Source organism: Neomonachus schauinslandi, chromosome 6 (genome assembly GCF_002201575.2).
Source record: "Neomonachus schauinslandi chromosome 6, ASM220157v2, whole genome shotgun sequence".
Taxonomy (NCBI): domain Eukaryota; kingdom Metazoa; phylum Chordata; class Mammalia; order Carnivora; family Phocidae; genus Neomonachus; species Neomonachus schauinslandi.
The window spans coordinates 79,886,852-79,907,052 of NC_058408.1; the positions used below are offsets into that span (position 1 = coordinate 79,886,852).

At 39.5% G+C, this 20,201-nt stretch overlaps 1 protein-coding gene across 1 annotated transcript in view; it reads right to left on the bottom strand.

The window, feature by feature from the left end:
- Nucleotides 1-20,201, bottom strand: part of RYR2 (ryanodine receptor 2) — a 547,432-nt gene that overhangs the window by 322,802 nt on the left and 204,429 nt on the right. Inside the window, exons 17-18 of the mRNA XM_021696142.1 lie at nt 18,410-18,505; nt 286-404 (exon numbers count right to left, since the gene is read on the bottom strand). Of these exons, the coding sequence (XP_021551817.1) occupies nt 286-404; nt 18,410-18,505 (215 nt within the window). The remainder of the gene's footprint in view (nt 1-285; nt 405-18,409; nt 18,506-20,201) is intronic.

Here is a 20,201-nt window from a genome sequence, read left to right on the forward strand (position 1 = left end):
CAGGTCGCGATCCCAGGGTTCTGGGATCGAGCCCCGCATCGGGCTCCCTGCTCAGCGGGAAGCCTGCTTCTCCCTCTCCCACTCCCTCTGCTTGTGTTCCCTCTCCTGCTGTCTCTGTCAAATAAATAAATAAAATCTTAAAAAAAGAAATTCTTCATCAGTTTCCCATAACAATCAGAATAAAACTCCAACTCTTTATAAATAAATAAATAAATAAATAAATAAATAAATAAATAAATAAAATTATCCCAGAATTCATCCATGGCAATACATTCGTTCCCTTACCTTATGGTTTCTTCCATGTTTGTCTAAAAGCGAGATTATGGATTTAATGTGTCCTTCCTTAATAATATTTAGAGCTTCTGGACTTTCTACCAACACACAGTGTAAAACTTCAAGAATACCTAAAGATAAAGAAAGAAAGTATGATTAGAGAGTCTACAATGATCAGTGCCTTTCCTTTTTCTCTAGGTGTTCCTTCAGGTCAACACGTAATTATTACGGGCTTGATGTGTTTGTCACAGGGCACTGTGAAAGGGGACAAGTGATGTTTGTGATGGGACTGATAACTAAAGATGATGAAGTCATAGTTCAGTGAGGAAAAGGCAATGTTAGTAGAGTAAGCAGGTAACTCTGCCTGGGAAGGTATGAAAGAAAGCAACTCTAACTCGAGCCTCAGAGAACACATTCATGACCATTTTCCAGACAGCAAAGTTAGGGTGGTACAAGGTTGAGTGAAGTCTTGAATGCAATGCATACCTGTGATGCCTGGAGTACAGAGCAAGTAGGGGACAAGACAGGTAGGTAGTAGGTTAGGACCAGCTTATGAAGTTTCTCAGTTTGAAAGTATAACCCTACAACAATGCATCCTAACCCACAAAGAACATTACATTTTCCCGGAGGTAAATGGTAGAAAATGTTTCTTAGTTTCCAAAACAAGAGAAATATAGAGAATAATACAAAAATACACAGAAATATACAACATACAAAACCTGATGAAGAATGGGGGTATTTTTTCCCCAAGATTTTATTTACTTATTTGAGAGAGCCTGCATGCACACACGTACAAGCAAAAGCAGGCTCCCCGCTGAGCAGGGAGCCCAATGCAGGACTCGATCCCAGGACCCTGGGATCATGACCGGAGCCCAAGCAGACGCTTAACCAACTGAGCCACGCAGGCGCCTCAAGAATGGGGGTATTTTAAAGTATTAGCCATCAGAGAAGATAAAAATGAAATATACCCTTTCTTATCTTAAAGCTTAAGAGAGAGAATAGAAAATAATTTTCATCATCAGAATTTTTAGTGTGAACTTGGAAAGTTGAATGTGTACATATGTATTCATTGTTTCTGAGAAAGCTTGCTTTGTCTCTAATGAGAGTGCAGCAGACCACTTGTAGCAATTAGATATAACATTCAGAAAATGTGATCTCTGAGAGCTACAAAGTATCACGAGGGAAATCCGCAGAAAGGTTTATACATCTCCAATTGAGTTCGTGTTCTTGGAAAAGTGCTCAGGTGTACAAATGGCCAGAATACAAGAGTAATGGTACACTATGGTTGCCACAATCAATACTTGATCCAAATCCCAATCCATTATAGGATGGGGCTATTAATGCTAATTTCTTTACCGATGACTTAATTTGGTGAAGTATGAATATACATTTGGTTAAAAAAAATACCCAGAACAATGAGTCAATTTTTGATGTAGTTCGAAATTAACTGCTGTGTTCCAACAACCCATGCTGGTTAAAAATCCAAGACAGAAAAAAATACAACAGGCTAATGGATAAAGATGTTTCTATAAGGGTACTTAAAACGAATGCTTCTGCTATTAAAAATGGAGTAATAAATGCATTCATTCTTAGCTAAAATAAACTAAAATAATAGAAAAGAAAAAGCATTTTTAATAGATCAATCATATTTTATCCTGAGGTCTTTGTTTTGTCCCTGTTACCTATTACTGCAGAACACAAATACAGCTGCCTGTATTTGCAAATGAAAATTATACTGTGTATCAGCCAATGCTCATTTGTTCCCATTTCATCTATGGTTGCTTTTGCATTAAAGAGGCAGAGCTGAGTGGTTGCAACAACACTCAGCCCTATGGTCTACAGAACATAAAATACTTACTTACTATCTGGCCTTTTCCAAAAAAATATTGCCAATCTCTACTTACGGAGTTAATATAATCATTAAGACAAAAGACCATGAAGTAGAAGACCACGAGAAAAGTAAATTCTCTTTGTAAACAAATATACATGAAAACCAGTAACATTCAAAGACATGAATATATCAGAAAAGATTTAAGATTAGATTGTGAAAATGAACAGCACAGATCACAAAACGCAAGAACGGCAATATGAAATATGAAAATAAATCTGATTTTCCCATATTCAGCTTACTTTAATAGAAGGCTTCCAGAGTTTGGGACTTAATATTAAAACATTTTTCTTTAATACTGCTACATCAGATCCAACAAATAAACATTTAGTTGAAAAGCACTGACTGCCTCGAAGTCTGACAGTAAAAAGTCAGAGAAAACTATTTTTATTTTCAACTGTTGGAATAAACAGCAAATAAACTTTTATTTTGTGTGTGTGTGGTTAGAAATTCCTAAAAGAAAATAAATTGGAAATATCAAAAGACTCATTTTCCAAAAAAATAAAGACTGGCTAAACTGACTATATTATATGTATGTATAAATTATGCCAATATATGTCTCAAACTCTTCGGTGAAAAAAGAGACAGAGGAAGAGGGCTTAATAAATATTACAATGCTAGTATCTAACTAAAGATGATCTGACAATTCTAAACACACTGAATAAGACCCAGAGATGGAAATAGTGCATAGCACTTATTGCCAGATTCTCAAGGAATAAATTGAGCTTGGTAGATCATAACAGTATTACCAGAATGAATTATGAACATAAATTGTCAAACACACACACACACAAACTAGTAAGACAAAACAAGATTTTGTAATCTGTATAACCTGATTTTATAAGTTTTAATAAATTTACAGAAATGATTTTGGTGAAAATTTTAATAACATGCAGAACACATAATGTATAATGTAAACTTTCATGAGGAGACACACAATTGGATATACATTATGATTGCAACTATGTAAAATATATTATGTGTATAAAATGTGTATTTCAAAAAACACCAGGAATTAGTATACCAGAATGTTGGTGCTGGTTATTGCTGGATTAGTATACCTTTCTTCTAATACTTGATGAATTCCAGGAAATGAGTATGCACTACTTTTACAGTAAGAAATATTTTTAGAAAGGACCACAACAAAATAGGAAGTTCTATTTCCATTTTTTTTAAGATTTAATTTAGGGAGAGAGAGAGTACAAGTGAGCTGGGCGAGTGGCAGAGGGAGAGAGTGAGAGAATCCTGAAGCAGACTGCGCTGAGCATGGAGCCCAACGCGGGGCTGGCGCCCAGGATCCTGAGATCGTGACAAAGAGCCAGCCACTCAACTGACTGCGCCACCCAGGCGCCCCAACTAAAGCACACATTTAATTGATGTCACCCCTTGCTTGAAAGCTCCCATGGCTTCCCAGGACATCCAAGGTCCAAGTCCATTCCCCAGAGCAAGGTACATCAGCTCCTTTGCTACATGACTCAACCCTACTTTACCACCTCACTCCCACCAACTCCTTTGACAAACAACGGTTAGTATATACTTTTACGTCAAAGACATATTACAAATATAATTAGGTGCTAATGCATTTACAAGACACTGATATATTTATTAAGCACCTACCAGGCACTGTTCTAGGCAGTGGGGTCGTCAGCAATCAAGGCCTGCCAGGGCCCAGTGGGAGCCTGTCGGCTCTGTCCCACCTTCCATGTTTTGCACATGTTATTCTCAGACTGAAATACACTTCCCTCTTTGAAAGCTGCAAAATCTGAATCATCTTACAAAGGCAGAAAGTTTTAACCATTTGGTGGGTTTTAACCAATACCCTAGAATGAATTATTCTTTCTTGGTAGTATTGATCACGTTGTGTTAAAATCATTTATCCTCATTTCAATCTCCTATTAGGGAATGAGTCTTTGAGAGCAGAGATGTGTTGAATTCTGCCTCCCTGTCACCCAACACACTCGGGCCCAGGGAGGCCCATCTCATGTTTGCCAACTGAGTAACAAAATGAATATAAATGGACTATTAGTACACACTTTCAGTTTAAACTACATAAACCTGTGATTTGTTTAGTCAATCATAACAAGATTCATTATTGTGAAGAGTATGTAGAATAGCTACTTTGGCATATTTTCTATCTGGAAATTTTAACATTAAAATATTTATTTTTTTAAAGGTAGAGAAATCATATGATAGAACACGGATGGAGAATTTATATTTCTTAGTTCCAGTATTTCCTCACTGAATGACAGGAATTTTTGTGGGCCTTAGTCTATGTCTGTGGGGGTCATGCACAAAATTCAAAACCAATGGTATAAGCCCTTTATACGTAAAAGACATGGAATATTTAGCTCTTTGCCTTAAAACTTCTATGGCTGAAACTTTGTGAATTATTTATAGGACTCATGACAAAGAAAAATCTCTGAGGCTGTTTACAAAACGTCTGGAAATAACCTAATGGTATTGAAGCATCCAAGCGCTGTGGTGGGGCATGCCCCGGGCTGTCCAAGGTTGAGGGTTTACATGGAAAAACTGAAAGCAAGCCATAGAACAGAAGTGCTCTATTGGGTCTGACTTTCTATACCAGAAAGAACCTAGCCTAGGGATTTTGCCCCATCCCCATTAGACATAAGCTCACTAGTGAGTCTTGCACATTCGAGTGAAGTGAATAGAACCAGGCAGGGAGCCTCTCAGGCACAGGTGGCCAGTGTGGAGACAGAACCCCCATTATCTCAGGAAAACCAAGGGACTTGGAAGACAATGCCAACATCTCCTCTCCAGAAACTGTTTTCTCACCTACGGTGAGAAAGCTGCATGACTCAACCCTACTTTACCACCTCACTCCCACCAACTCAAAAGACTGGGGGAAAGGCACTGAGAAATAACATGACAACACAGAACACGAAACACGCAATCCAGACCTGTCTATATCATAGACCGTCATCCTTTCAGAAGGGGGACTGACAGCTGGATATTTACTAGGCTTAATGAGGAACTATAATAGTAAGAGGTATTGCTATTATCCTGTTGTCTTCTGTAATGGTTATAACCATGGTCGCAAGCCTCAATGTGCCCTGTTTGAGTCCTGGCAAATTTTAGGCAAGTTACTTAACTTCTCTGAGCTCCAGTGTCCCCATTTTAAAACCAAATTCTAATAATGGTACCTACCCCGGGTGTGGGGGGGAAGATGTTGTGAGGAATTAACACGTGTAAAGCTTTTAGGAAAAGGCCTGGATCTGAGCAGTGCAATGTAAGCATCAGCTCTTATTTTATGGTTGTAACAAAATAATACAAATGACAAATGAAATGAAATAAAAAAGGATCAACTGGGAAATCTGACAACTAGGCTTCTTTTTATACAGAGATTAAAAACGTTATAGCAGGGGAAGGTAGAGAAATGCTGAATGGACAGCACTGATCATAAGGAAAATCCAGGGAAAATGTTATTGATCACTATGGAGAAATGAAATTGAAGTTAGATATCAGAATAGTTAAATTAGTAAATCCAGGGGAAATTACACCAGAATGTTAGAGAGACAAAAGTAGGGCAATAGACAGAACAGCAGGAAACTCTACATTCTGGAGACAGGATTGTTGAGCCAAAAATACCATGAAAGATTACACCAAGTAGACCTCCTGGCTCATAAATGCTTAAAAAGGCATAACGCACTCTTTTGACAAGAACCCCTCTTCTCTCCATATTGAAACAAACAAACATGCAAATGAAGTGGGCAGCAGTTAGAAAAGGCAGAAGAAAAGTTCAGCTAGCTGCATGGTGACAAAAGGTCTGAGGAGTTTGGGAGGTTTTTTTTGGCTACACTCCAAAGGGGAGGCCAAGAGAGAAAGAATCTGAGTTATGTACAAATGCGTTAATTTGTTCCTGGGCCTGTGCTTTTGAGAAGGCTCTGTAGAGGTACACCTCTGCTGTTTTGTTCCACTAATCGGAATGGAACTGCCAGTGAGTGATAAACCATGGATTGCATCCAAGTTGTCCTTCTTTGGTGGTTGGGCATTAATGTGGGACTTCTAGAAGTGGCGGAAACTTCTAGTTTGAGCTAGTGGGGGGATGGTGGAGAGCCTCACCAAACAGCATTGGGCCTGCCCAGAACAAACAGCAGGAGGTGAAAAACCAATTGATATATAGCATAATTATGATACATCTTAACGTTTAGAGGAGAATTCTGCATGCCACAGACTGAAGCACTGAGAGAAATAGGAATAATCCATGGTTTGTTCAAAATGGCTATAAATTTGAAGTCAAGGACATATTTGAGTTTCAGTGTGAGATAAACTGATGAATTTATTTTTTAACTTTTGTAAGCAGAAAGGAACAAAAGATAACAGAAGCAATGTACGTTTTGCTTCCTTTCTATTAACACAGGGCTTACTTGTAAAATAAACACTAAGTAGGGTTTCCATATCACACCTAAATAGAGAGAAAAATGGACTAAGTTGATATCAATATTAAAAAATAGAGAGGATGGGCACCTGGGTGGCTCAGATGGTTAAGCGTCTGCCTTCGGCTCAGGTCATGATCCTGGAGTCCCTGGATCGAGTCCCGCATCGGGCTCCCTGCTCCTTGGGAGCCTGCTTCTCCCTCTGCCTCTCTCTCTCTCTCTCATGAATAAATAAATAAAAAAAAAATCTTTAAAAAAAAAAAATAGAGAGGCTTGGCGCGCCTGGGTGGCTCAGTTGGTTAAGCGACTGCCTTCGCCTCAGGTCATGATCCTGGAGTCCCTGGATCGAGTCCCGCATCGGGCTCCCTGCTCAACGGGGGGGGGTCTGCTTCTCCCTCTGACCCTCTTCCCTCTTGTGCTCTCTGTCTCTCATTCTCTCGCTCAAATAAATAAATAAAATCTTTAAAAAAAAATAGAGAGGCTTAAGAATAACAAGAGGTGGGATCTCAAGCCAAATAGGGGAAACACATGATTATGTATCCTTCCATTTTTTTTATAATGGTTTTGAGGCATGAGAAGAAAATACGCTCATTAAATCTTGAGCTAACATAAAGCTGAGAAGGGAGAGAAAAAGTGACAGAGGTAAGATTAAAATACAACAAAACTTGACAGAATTAGGAACATTAATAAAAGATAAAGGTATATACCACATTTTTACTCATATATAGAAACATACAACATCATGAATGCATTAGCAAAATAAATAAACAAAAAAGATGGACTTAGGGTATTTTATTGGAAGACGAGATGAACATGAGTCAAAAATTTCCTGGGGCACATTATCTAAAATAAATAACATAAAATAATCAATGTAATTATAGTGTACTATTCAGCCTTAATTAGGCTTCTGATGGTTTGCTGTTTTCAATTTAGGGAGCAGTATTTTATAAAAGATAGACAAATTAGAGGAGTTAAGGACAATTAAAAAAAGAAAGTGTCAATTAAAGGCAGTTCATGATGCAACAGTTAAAAAAGAAAGTGTCAATTAAAGGCAGTTCATCTTGCAAGAGTTAAACAATTAGAAATGTTATGCCACACAAATATTTATTTGTATAAATTGCCGTATCTCAAAACCCACAGAGGTCTAAGTGCCAGACAAAAAAAATACTTTATGATATTCTTATCTTGCTATTTACTCTTGGGTGCTTTTCCCCCACTTACATGTTCAGTTATCACTTAATCCATTAAATGGGCCATAAAATGGGTTCTGGATGTAAGTTAAATGAGGAGCGAAAACTGATATTATTCCTGCTTTTGTGGACTTTACAGACCATACAAATTCAGTCCTGGCTCCGTTACTTTCATTTGACCTTGAAAAGGTTAGCCCTCACGGCTTTTCAGCTTCCAATTTTTCATTTGTAAAATGGAAATGATAATGGGACCTACCTTACAGAGTCCTGCGGGATCCAGTGAAGTAATACATATGACATCTCAGCATAGTCCCCTAAATTCACTTAAGATTTCCTTGGCTACACAATGTGCTCATTAACGTGTTCAAAAAAGAACAAATGCGTGCCTCTCTGTGAAGTATGAGAACCTATAAAAATGCTGGCAGATGCAATTAATTGCTGTAAAGGCCTTTAAATAAAATTTTCAAAGATCTATGCATCTGAGTATTTTTAAGATGCATCTTCCAGGGCAAGAGAAATATAGATTAATCAACTCTTCAAAAAGATACTTAACCTCAAAGCAGCAAATATTTATTGAGAACTATTATTTGGGGCAGGAATGTAAAATGACCACAGCATCTGACTGAGCTTTGGTTCAACTTTAAATGTTCTCTTGAAAAAGGCAATCTCTTCAATAAATGGCGCTAGGAAAACTGGATATTCACATGTAAAAGAATGCAACCAGACTCCTATCCTACACCACTCACAAAAATTAACTCAAAATGTATTATAAGATATAAATATATAGACCTGAAACCATGAAATTCCTAGAAAAAAGAGGGGGAAAAAAAACCTCCTTGGTATAGGAATTGGCAATGGTCTTTCAGATAGGACACTTAAAGCACAAGCAACAAAATGAAAAAATAAGTGGGACTGCATCAGGGGCACCTGGGTGGCTCAGTCGGTTAAGTGTCTGCCTTCAGCTCAGGTAATGATCCCTGGGTCCTCAGATCAAGCCCTGCATCAGGCTCCCTGCTCAGTTGGGAGTCTGGTTTTTCCTTCCCCTTTGCCCCTTCACCTGCTCATGCACTCTCTCTCTTTCTCATGAATAAATAAAATCTTTAAAAAATATTAAGTGGGACCACATCAAACTAAAACGCTTCTGCACAACAAAAGAAACCATCAATAAAGTAAAAAGACAACCTACAGAATGGGAAAAAAAAGTGCAAACCAAATATCTGATAAAGGGTTAATATCCAAAATATATAAAGAATTCATCAGAAAAGTAATCCAGTTAAAATGGGCAAAAGACCCAAGTAGACATTTTCTGAAAGAAGATATTCAAATGGCCAAAAGATACATGAAAAGATGATCAACATCACTAGTCATCAGGGAGAAGTAAATCAAAACCACAACAAGACATCACGACATACCCATCAGAATGGCCATCATCAAGAAGACGAGGTAATAGATGCTGGTGTGGATGTGGGGAAAAGGAAACCCTTGTGCCCTGTTGGTGGGAATGCAAACTGGTGCAGCCACTATGGAAAACAGTAGAGAAGATCCTTAAAAAATTAAAAATGGAACTACCATATGATCCAGCAATTCCACTTCTGGGAATACAACCAAAGAAAACAAAAACACTGAGGCGCCTGGGTGGTTCAGTTGGTTAAGTGCCTGACTCTTGATTTCGCCTCAGGTCATTATCTCAGGGTCATGGGATTGAGCCCCACATCAGGCCCCATGCTCAGCACGGAGTCCGCTTGAGATTCTCTCTCTCCCCCTCTGCCCCTCCCCCCCGCACTCTCTCTCCCTCTCTCTCTCTCAAATAAACCTTTAGAAAACAAAAACACTAACTTGAAAAGATATCTGCACCTCCATGTTCACAGCAGCATTATTTACTAAAAATAGCCAAGACAGACAAGATAGGAACCAAAAAGGCCAAAATAAATAAATAAATAAATATATAAAAACAGCAAGAACAAAAAACTCTAAAACCCTCAGAGAAAAATTGATCAGATGTGTGGTTTCCAGAGGCAGGGAGTCGTGACAGAGGGATAAATGTCAGTAAATACTAGGACTGTAACGTACGATATAATGAGGATAGCTAACATTGCTCTATGATACACAGGAAAGTTGGTAAGAGGATGAATCCTAAGAGTTTTCATCAGAAGAAAAGTTCTTTTCTGTTTTTTCTTTTACCTTTTTTTTTTTTTTTCAGATTTTACTTATTTATTTGAGACAGAGAGAGAGCACAAGCAGGGGGTAGAAGCAGCGGGAGAGGGAGAATCGGAAGCAGACTCCATGCTGAGCGCGGACCCTGCCGTGGGGCTCGATCCCCCAATCCTGAGACCACGACCTGAGCTGAAACCAAGAGTCAGATGCTTAAGCAACTGAGCCACCCAGGTGCCCCTGTTTTTTGTTTTTGTTTTTGTTTTTTTTAACTTTCTTAAAAAATTTTATATATATGAGATGATAGATGCAAACTAAATCTGTTAGAGTAATAATTACACAATATATGTAAGCCCAATCATTATGCTGTTCACTTTAAACTTATACAGTGATGTGTGTCAGCTGTGTCTCAATAAAATCAGGCAGGGGGAGTTCTCCTGCGGTATCAAGACAGCCCAGGGCCTCACTTCCAATAAGCACAAAAGAAAAAAGTGAAAGTGCATAAAATAACCCATTTCTGATACTTGGCAAGTGTGGAATAAGAGAAGGAGAAAAGTTATACAACGCATCCTTTAACAAAATACACATTTTTTAAAAAGAGTTTAAGTAATCTCTACACCCAATGTGGGGCTCAAACCCACAACCCCAAGATCGAGAGTCACATGCTTTACTGAGCCAGCCAGGTATCCCAAAACCCACAAATTTTAGATAGGGTATTACGTGCAGAAGTGTATGTGGTCCTGAGATGAAACATTATGTATAGAGCAAAGTACAATTTAAAATGCTTTTAAAAATTGGCATAATTTTATTATTTTTTTAAATATTTATTTATTTGAGAGAGAGAAAAAGCATGAACCGAGGGAGTGGCAGAAGGAGAGGGAGAAGCAAACTCCCCACTGAGCAGGGAGCCCGACATGGGGCTCCATCCCAAGACCCTGAAATCATGACCTCAGCTGGTCAAATGCTTAACCAACTGAGCCACCCAAGCACACCCAAGTTTGTTTGTTTGTTTATAAGTTTTTGGCTAAAGGTCTTTGTGCTGTGCACAGAGTACAAGTCTGCACCTCCACATTCATGCACAGATCTGGCATCCAATACCTAATTGTCCCCCACCCCACCCCCACCCCGTGCTGAAGGCACACTTTTCATCTGAGTTCTCAGTGGTCTTCACTATCTTTATTGCAGAAGACAGAACACCTGACTAGTTTATTTCTACACCGCTCTTTTAAGAAAACAAAAATGATCTTGTAGTTAAAACACCAGCTAATTACAAATGAAAAAGGTGTGAAACACATACTGGGACATTTTTATTCGTTTAATATAATGAACACATCCATAGTGTTGACTAACAATCCTCCTGAGACAGGTATTATTACAATTCCATTTCACAAATATATGTAAAATATGAGGTACAAAAGGGTTAAGATCATGCAGCTATCAAGGATGATGCTAGAATTGGAACTTAACCAGTCCAACTCAGAATCCATACTTGTCATCAATCTTAAGCTCTGCTTCTCCTTAACACAGTATAAAAGTAGGTAGAAACAAGAGATGATTAAAAACTGACCTGCCATTTCTGATGAGGCAGTCTTGGCAGAGTTCCATCCTCATTTCCTACTGCCTCATCTCTACACTGAGATCTAACATTACCTACCTTTCTCCAGTGTGGCCATATCCAGTGGGCACCCAGGCAGCCAAGCTAATGTCGATCCAGATTACATTTCCTGTATCACATCAGCCCTAAGGGAAGGCACCTAAAGAGTGTGCATCCTGCCTTGGGTAGTGATTGACTTCCTTCCTTTGACTACTGGGTCCAAGTAAATAGAACCCACTTTAAAAGCCTAGGTTCTTAGAAGGCTTGATTCAATCAAGAGGCAAGTTGGCTTGAGAAAATTGGGATAAGTGATACACACTGCAAAGAAACTTTAAGGAACTCAGTTCGAGACAAAGTCCTTCAGCCAGGATAATGTACCCAAGGGAGGTCACAGACACTTAACTTTAAGCATGACTGAAAGCGAATGACATAGCACAATTATTTCACTAAAGATGATGCTGAAAGCATTTAATATCCAGCACGGTATGAGCAAAACCCAGTCAGACCAGACACTGGCATTAAACTCTCATCCATCCATAGTAGTACATAAGAGCTCAAGCCTCCTTTCTGTCCACAGTTCCCAAAGAGGACATGACACAGTCTAGGTCAAAGGTAGAAATCACTGTCTGTGATCTTGTTTTTAATAAGTTTTCCTCAAGCGAGCCGTTCCAAGATGATGTAGTTTCTCCGAGACAAGACTTCCTCTTCTCTTTCTCCAGCTAACCAGGCGTTTGTAGGACGCATCCCTAATGGCCGTGTGTGGGGAGAAATAAAATCAGCAAGAGGGGTCAATGCTCCAACCTCCAAACCAACCCTGGGTAATCTAAAGAAGCAGGATGGGAACGTGGATTCCAGGAACTGCCCAAGAATACCCCCCGGGGAGACAAAGGCTCTCCTGAACTGGTAGGAGGTTAGCGGTGGTGGCTGCCTGGATGGGCAACACATCCACAGGACAGGTGGGGGCTGACTTCACGGATAAACTCCTCTCCCCGCTGCCTTAGGGCAATCGCTTGCCCTTTGCTGGCCACTGGGGCCCATATGGAATAATGTCAGGAGAGCGCTCAACCCCACCTGGGGCCGGGAAGTGACTAAAAAGGGGCTAAATGACCTTGGGCTTTCAATCTTTCATACCTTCCTCACCCAAATCCTCAGGGGGCTGGTTAATCAGAGCCTAGGGAGACTGTCTCTGTCAAGTTATGCTTCTCTCAGAGGTAGAAAGCCCTGACCCGCATCCACACCAGCATCCCCGCCACGTTGGCAGAAATGGAGTGAGCAGCACTTTGGCACCCATGACTCTCAGCCTGGGGCTCGGCTTTCTCCTCACTCCTTAAACAGACTGGACAACAAAGACTGAGCCTGGCTTTGGCCCTCCTGCCACTGGACCTATCCAAGAAACTGGCGCCCCCAGGACAACACAAGTTCACTGACCATGGAGGCAGAATTGTCAAGCAGACCAAGAACGTAAAACAAAGATGACAAACAGACACAAGAATTGAACACCTGCTGTGACTATCAACTTCCTATTTAGTATCAAAACACATGAAAGGAGCCAAATGCCCTGCAAATCCACTGCATAATCCAGAGAGCCACCACCCGGAACAAGGCCATCAGACCCCACCTGTCCATGAAACCCAGGGATGCCCTTTGCCCCATCACTTCCAGTCTACTTCAACATTTAACACCCAGGGCCAGAGATGAGTCCTACGGTTAACAAGTAACTGTGGGAAATTATTATAAAACCAATCAACTATGTCACAAAGCAGAATAGTTTTCTTCTCAAATGTGAGACCGTTGAAGATTTTTTTTCATCTCAAAAGAACCATTTCTAAAAACACAATTTGCCATTTATCCCACACACAGGCTTTTAGAAGAGCATTCTGAAAGGCACAGAGACTCGAGATAACAAGGCAACATTGATCACTTTTTTCATTCAGAAAAGAACGTTCTGTTCCATTTGGATTTTACTTGGAGGGACTTTTTTTTTTTCTACTTTTCACATTGCTGGTAAAATATATTGTTCAAAAAGCCGCCCAAATCTAGATTCTCCATTCCCTGTTCTCTTTTTCTTTCCAGCTATAACTTAATGCTTCACTGAAAAAGGAAGGAGTATGGCTGTACTAAGACTTTTCCAGGATCGTTCAAAAATGAGTAATTTTTAACAAGGGACTTAGCTAAATATTAAATTAGTAACCTTTAATCGCTAATACATTATTTCAAACATTGAGTGATTATCTTTGAAAAATGTACACTATGTCTCCCTGTCGTAAGTGATCCATCAGCATCAAATGTAATTTACTATCATGATGACTCAGATCATTATTAAAAACACCAGTCATTATAAGGTGCTCTGGATGAAGCAACAGATGAGGATGGATGATTACGTTATGGTGGGATGGTAGGGTCAAACAGGTACTGACCCCGACAGCCATCACAAAAGGTTTTCTTTACAAAGTCTGCAATATAATCATGATTGTGATTTTATGTTTCTCGTAAGGGTCAGGTGCACAGTCTCCTGGCTATAACCAGAGCTGACTTTCTGCACAATCAAAAGATTTGAATCCGGGCACCTGGGTGGCTTAGTTGGTTAAGTATCTGCCTTTGGTTCAGGTCATGATCCCAGGGTCCCGGGATTGAGCCCCCATGTCTCCCTGCTCCACGTGGAGTCTGCTTCTCCCTCCTGTCTGCCCCTTCTCCCGCTCTCACATGCTCTCTCTCTAATAAATAAAATCTTAAAAAAAAAAAAGATTTGAATCAACCAACAGCTGAAGTTTCCTTCTTCAAAGTTACCTCCTAGAAGGCTGTCCCTTTCTGTGTCATCATTACGTGTTGCTTAAACCGCAGATACCATTCTGAAAGGTTAGCTAGGATTTCTGCATCGCCTACCCTGTGGGCTCCTGCTTTTTCTAACGCAAATGTTTGTACCTAAGTACCCATCAGGGAAGAGGATCCTGGCACACAACATTCTAGGGCAGATTTTTCACAGGTAACACATTTTTCCCTTTGAAAAATGATGAGCTTATGCTCTGCAAGAAATATTTGTGACATCTTTGGAAGTTTAAACTATCATATTTCTAGGTACCACACGCTGTATGGTGTGTGAGCACACGCGTAGGCATTCAAGCACCCTGAAAGGTTCCTTCTTCTGCTTGAACCCAGAGGGAACGTCCTTCATGGCACTTACTAGGAGTGGGGAGGAATTGGCAGGAAACCCCAAGAAGGCCACTTTCACCACTGCCAAAACTATCTGCAGAATAGACTGTACCAGAATAAGACTCAGAGGAGGTATGCAGCCTCCTGACCAGCACACTGCTCAGTCAGCTCTTTCTTGAAATGCCCAAATAGCATTTCAAGTGTGCAGAACATCCTAAAGAAAACCCAGCCTTCAGAAATCGATCAGTTTGATCAACTGGACTTGCTCATACAAATCTTGTCTTTTCAATTAAATTTGGCCTAGAGACACAGTCACACGGGAAGCCTGGGAAAAGGTCTAATTTATCCTTTTTTTTTCTCCCAAATAATTCACAGTGGCTGTTCTTACAGACTGATCAGATACTCTAATAAAGTTTTATGCACTTGTGATACTAGTCAGCTTCCAACGAAGCAGAACATGCATAAGGAAAAAAATCTGCTCACTCCTCTTTCTGAGCCCCACGATCATAGAATGAGATAAACAGCAGTTGGCTGGGTACAAGATACTGCCAGGGCCCTGCTCAAATTCTCATCCTTTGGGTTCAGTGAACTTTCAGCGGCCGGCTTTGGCAGTTCTTTTCTTCAAGATTTGCTTTGAGCACAGTGGTGGCTGGAAAAGCCACAGAATTCATGCTCTCTGGGAGCAGCACCACTCAGTGACAGAGAAAAGTTGGTGGTAAACACCCTAAATGTCTCCCCGCTGCCCCACGTGGGAGAATGGTAAGGCACAGTCCTACAGAGTTTCCCAGAATTCCCCAAGAGAAAAGCTCCAGTTATTCATGGTGGTAACTCGCTTGTCAACACACCCTTCCCGGATTCCGTCTCCACCATGTCTCGTGTGGACTCACTCCCCAAATAAACCTTTAAGCCCTTTCTCAAGGTCTACTGCAAGGACCAAACAAACATAAGCTTCTTCATTAACACATCCTTTTGCTGACCCTTTGCAGGTCTTCATCAGATCTCTAAGTATGCACTGATTTATCTTGATTTTTGTCCACTGACCTTTTCTGAAGGAAATCTTTTTTTAATTTAAATTCAATTAATTAACATATGGTGTATTATTAATTTCAGAGGTAGAGGTCAGTGATTCATCAGTTGTATATAACACCTACTGCTCATCATATCACGTGCCCTCCTTAATGCCCATCACCCAGTTAACCCCATTCCCCTACCCACCACCCCTCCAGCAACCCTCTGTTTGTTTCCTATAGTTAAGAGTCTCTTATGGTTTGTCTTCCTCTCTGATTACATCTTGTTTTATTTTTCCCTCCCTTCCTCTATGCTCCTCTATTTTGTTTCTTATATTCCACAAATGAGTGAAATCAGATGATAATTATATTTCTCTAATTTCACTTAGCATGATACCCTCTAGTTCCATCCATGTCATTGCAAAAGGCAAGATTTCATTCTTTTTGATGGCTACGTAATATCCCTACACACACACACACACACACACACACACACACACACTGCACCTTCTTAATCCATTCATCTGTCAGTGGACATCCAGGCTCTTTCCATCTTCTCCCATTCTGTAGGTTATCTTCTGGTTTTGTCGACTATTTCCTTTGCTATGCAAAAACTTTTTAACTGAAGGAAATCTAAAGCTCATAGGGCCCCCTCGCTCTGCTCTGCTGCTCATATACAGACACAGAGACTAGCAATGCAGCTGGAAATGGACTAGCTAAGGAGAGCATGTTCAGCAGTCTCAGAGAAAGATTAAGATGATGCATTTGTGAGCGCTCAGGAAACAATAACAGACGACTGAAATACAATTATGCATGTGTATATATGATATGATCTTATGCGTATCATTATTGTTACTGTCTCTAAAAACTAAGCAACATTCTACTTCCTCTAGGAGAAAAAGCAGTTCATTGAAAGCATAAACGTAACCACAGCAGAGAAAATTTGTTTAGTGAAAAATATTTCAGATATGTACAAAGTAGGAGGCTACAAGTTACAGTGAACATACCTCAAGCCTGATGTAAGATTACAGGCTGGGGTTTCATCTCTGCTATAACAATTCTAGCATCTCCAATCAGTCATTCAAATGTCCTATGCCTCAATTTCCTTTCCTCTAAAGTGACATGTCAGGTTCGGTGTTCTCCAAGGGTCCTTCCTACTCCTGACACATTCCCTTTGCATTCTGAGAGCATGGAGCATCTACTTGACATAGAAGTACCTGTGACCAACAGCTGGTTTGGACAAAGATCATAGCAAATAGCAATTTGTATCTGGGGGAACTGTGCCTATAACCAACTCAACTGAAGACTCTAGACAGCGGACTCTACTTGGCTGAGTTTAAAGGATGCTCCACTCTGTTCTTTCCTTCTCTCTCTCCTCTTCTGCTCTGAGCACTGTGTGTGTATCTTAAGTGATTCATCTAACATTAACACTGTTCTGAAGGTAGCTCTGCCCCTCTCTATGGAGATTCCCTGTGGCCAGAAAAGGGGATCAGCATACTTTTTTGTATCTACTGGAGATTGCCAACAATTCTGGATACTTTGACCCAAGAATTTATCCATTTTTGCAATCTTGCCATCATTTGTTAGCACTAACTTGACCACTTCCTCCTAGCACTTATTCAGTTTTCTCTTTATTCAAGATATTCTGTATTGATCCACAGTCATCCCATTCGTGTTGTGATACCCTAAAAACCCTCATCTTATGATCCTTGTGCCTTTTTTAGTTCAACAATCTCCTTTATATCTGCCACCCAACAATCCAGCAATGCCTTAAGACTCAATGTGTGACTCAAATTTCTCCTCCTAAATCTTAAACACTAAAATTTCACTCTTTGACTTAAAATTTCCCCCTTTGACCACAACCATACGTTCTTCTATTCATTCAGTTCCAACAAACCTATCCTTGAATGAGTCTTTCTCATGCAAAGTCATGAAATTATATCTGTACTGATAGGCATTTTCTTAAGTGAATTCAACCATTCATTCATACATTCATTTATTCATCCATTCAATAAATACTGTAAGCACCTACTAGGTGCCAGATGATATGGTAACCCCAAAGATGAATGAGATCATGCCCCTTGCTTCAAGAAGTTCATTGCTAGTGTAGGACATTGAGAGGAAAAATAAGTAACACAAAGGGGCATCAGTGGTATGGAAGGGCAACTAATGAGATACTGTGCAAAGAGAGGGAGGAGCAGTCCGTTTCAGCTTGGGGTGCCGCTGATAGACAAGCTCAGGAAGGCCCTGAGGTTATCAATTTTAAGTTTCCATAACACCAAAATAAGAATAACATACTTGTTAGAGAGAAAGATATCGGGTTCATTGCCTGTAACTATTTTACTATGATAGAGACTATTAATATTAATATCTATGCGATCACTGTAAAATATTGTGCTGTATGTTTTGGAAAAAAATCAGATTTTAGGCTATTATTATCCAAATCTTTTGAACACAAGTTAAAAGTAGAAGTTTCAAACCATTTTTTTTTTGTTTATATAATACATTTGGAGTAACTGATTGAAAAAGAATGGGAGTTCTGACTTTTTAGATTTAGGGACTTCATTTTTTCTAATGTAAATGAACTGTAAAATCGCTTTTCAGAAATAATACCAATGATTTGAACAATAAGTAAAAATTTTAACCTATTAAAAGGAAAACATTTAAATGGCACTGATGCTCAGAATTTGTTTTTATCTTAACATAAAATAGAAGAAAACAGGAATAATGTGTAAGGACAAGGAGATAACCAGAAAACATACCAGAAGAAGCTTCCAGTCTTTCCAATCGGCTGATCAACCAGTCAAGGGAGCCAGAAAATTGAGCACAGTTTTTACGATTTCCTCTAATTAGAGCCGCTGCAAAAGAAAAAAGCAGACATCACAGTTATGTCACTCTCCAGTTTAAAATGCAAGGTAAGCTGGTAGTAAGCCCTCAAATGCCGGAACAAAAACAAAATACTTTGACTTTATATCTGACACATATACAAATATATAGATACATCTACATATACAAAATTGATAATTTAAATTTAAAATTTAAATTATATTAACATATAGTGTATTATTAGTTTCAGAGGCAGAGGTCAGTGATTCATCAGTCTTATATAATATTCAGTGCTCATTACCTCATGTGCCCTCCTTAATGTCTACCACCAAGTTACCCCATCCCCCCACCCCCCTCCCCTCCAGCAACCCTCACTTTGTTTCCTATGATTAAGAGTCTATTATGGTTTGTCTCCCTCTCTGGTTTCATCTTGCTTTATTTTTTCCTCTCTTCCCCTATGATCCTCTGCTTTGTTTCTTAAATTCCACATATGAGTGAAATCATCTGATATTTGTCTTTCTCTGACTGACTTACTTCACTTAGCAGAATACCCTCTAGTTCCATCTACACTGTAGCAAATGGCAAGATTTCATTCTTTTTGATGGCTGAGTAGTATTCCTCTGTGTGTATATGTGTGTGTGTGTGTGTGTACACACATACATACCACATCTTCTTTATCCATTCATCTGTCAATGGACATCTGGGCTCTTTCCATAGTTTGGCTATTGTGGACATTGCTGCTATAAACATCAGGGTACACATGCCCCTTCGGATCCCTACATTTGTATCTTTGGGGTAAATACCCAGTAGCACAATTGCTGGGTCATAGGGTAGCTCTATCTTCAACTTTTTGAGGAACCTCCATACTGTCTTCCAGAGTGGCTGCACCAGCTTGCATTCCCACCAACAGTGTAGGAGGGTTCCCCTTTCTCCACATCCTCGCCAACATCTTTCATTTCCTGACTTGTTAATTTTAGCCATTCTGACTGGTATGAGGTGGTACTGAGATTTTTTTTTTTTAAAGGATATTTATTAATAGGGACTGGAAAACCACACAGCTCATTAGAAGGAATATATTTTGAGAAAGTAACATTTCATATTGGGAGGAAATGATAAAGGATAATGGAAAAGCCAGTGTCCTGGGAGTCTCCTCACTTGGGTTCTGATACTCACTGCTTTTAATTAGCCGTGAGACTAAATTATTTCATTTCCCTAGAGCTCAACTTTCTCACATCTATAATGAAGAAGTTAAGAGCACATCAGTTTTCCTGAAAATGTAGCACAAAATACCAGGAGATATAGTTAGTAACTATAACAGGCACACAGAGAGATAGAATTAACTGATACCTGGAAAAAAGGGTGGGAGGGCAGATAGCTAATAAGTTTGAAAACCTTTTGTTTTCCTCCTGTATCTCTACTTCCCTTTAAAGTTCACAAGGCACTTGAAGGACTCAGAACTCCTATAGTCAAGTCACCTGTTCTAACATTGCTTCACTTAGTGTTTCAGACACATCTTTGATGAAAGAAACCATCTTATATGAAATTCCTACACAACCTTTATGATTTCCTTCAATCCAATTTACATAATCTATCTAAAACTTTTAATGTTTCACAATCACGTGATTCTTTCAAAGCAAATCTGGTAAATATTTTATGAAAATTCTACTCTTCCGCCCATGAGATTGTTCCGAAACAGTATGACTGTTTACAAAGGGTTGGTGAGATGTT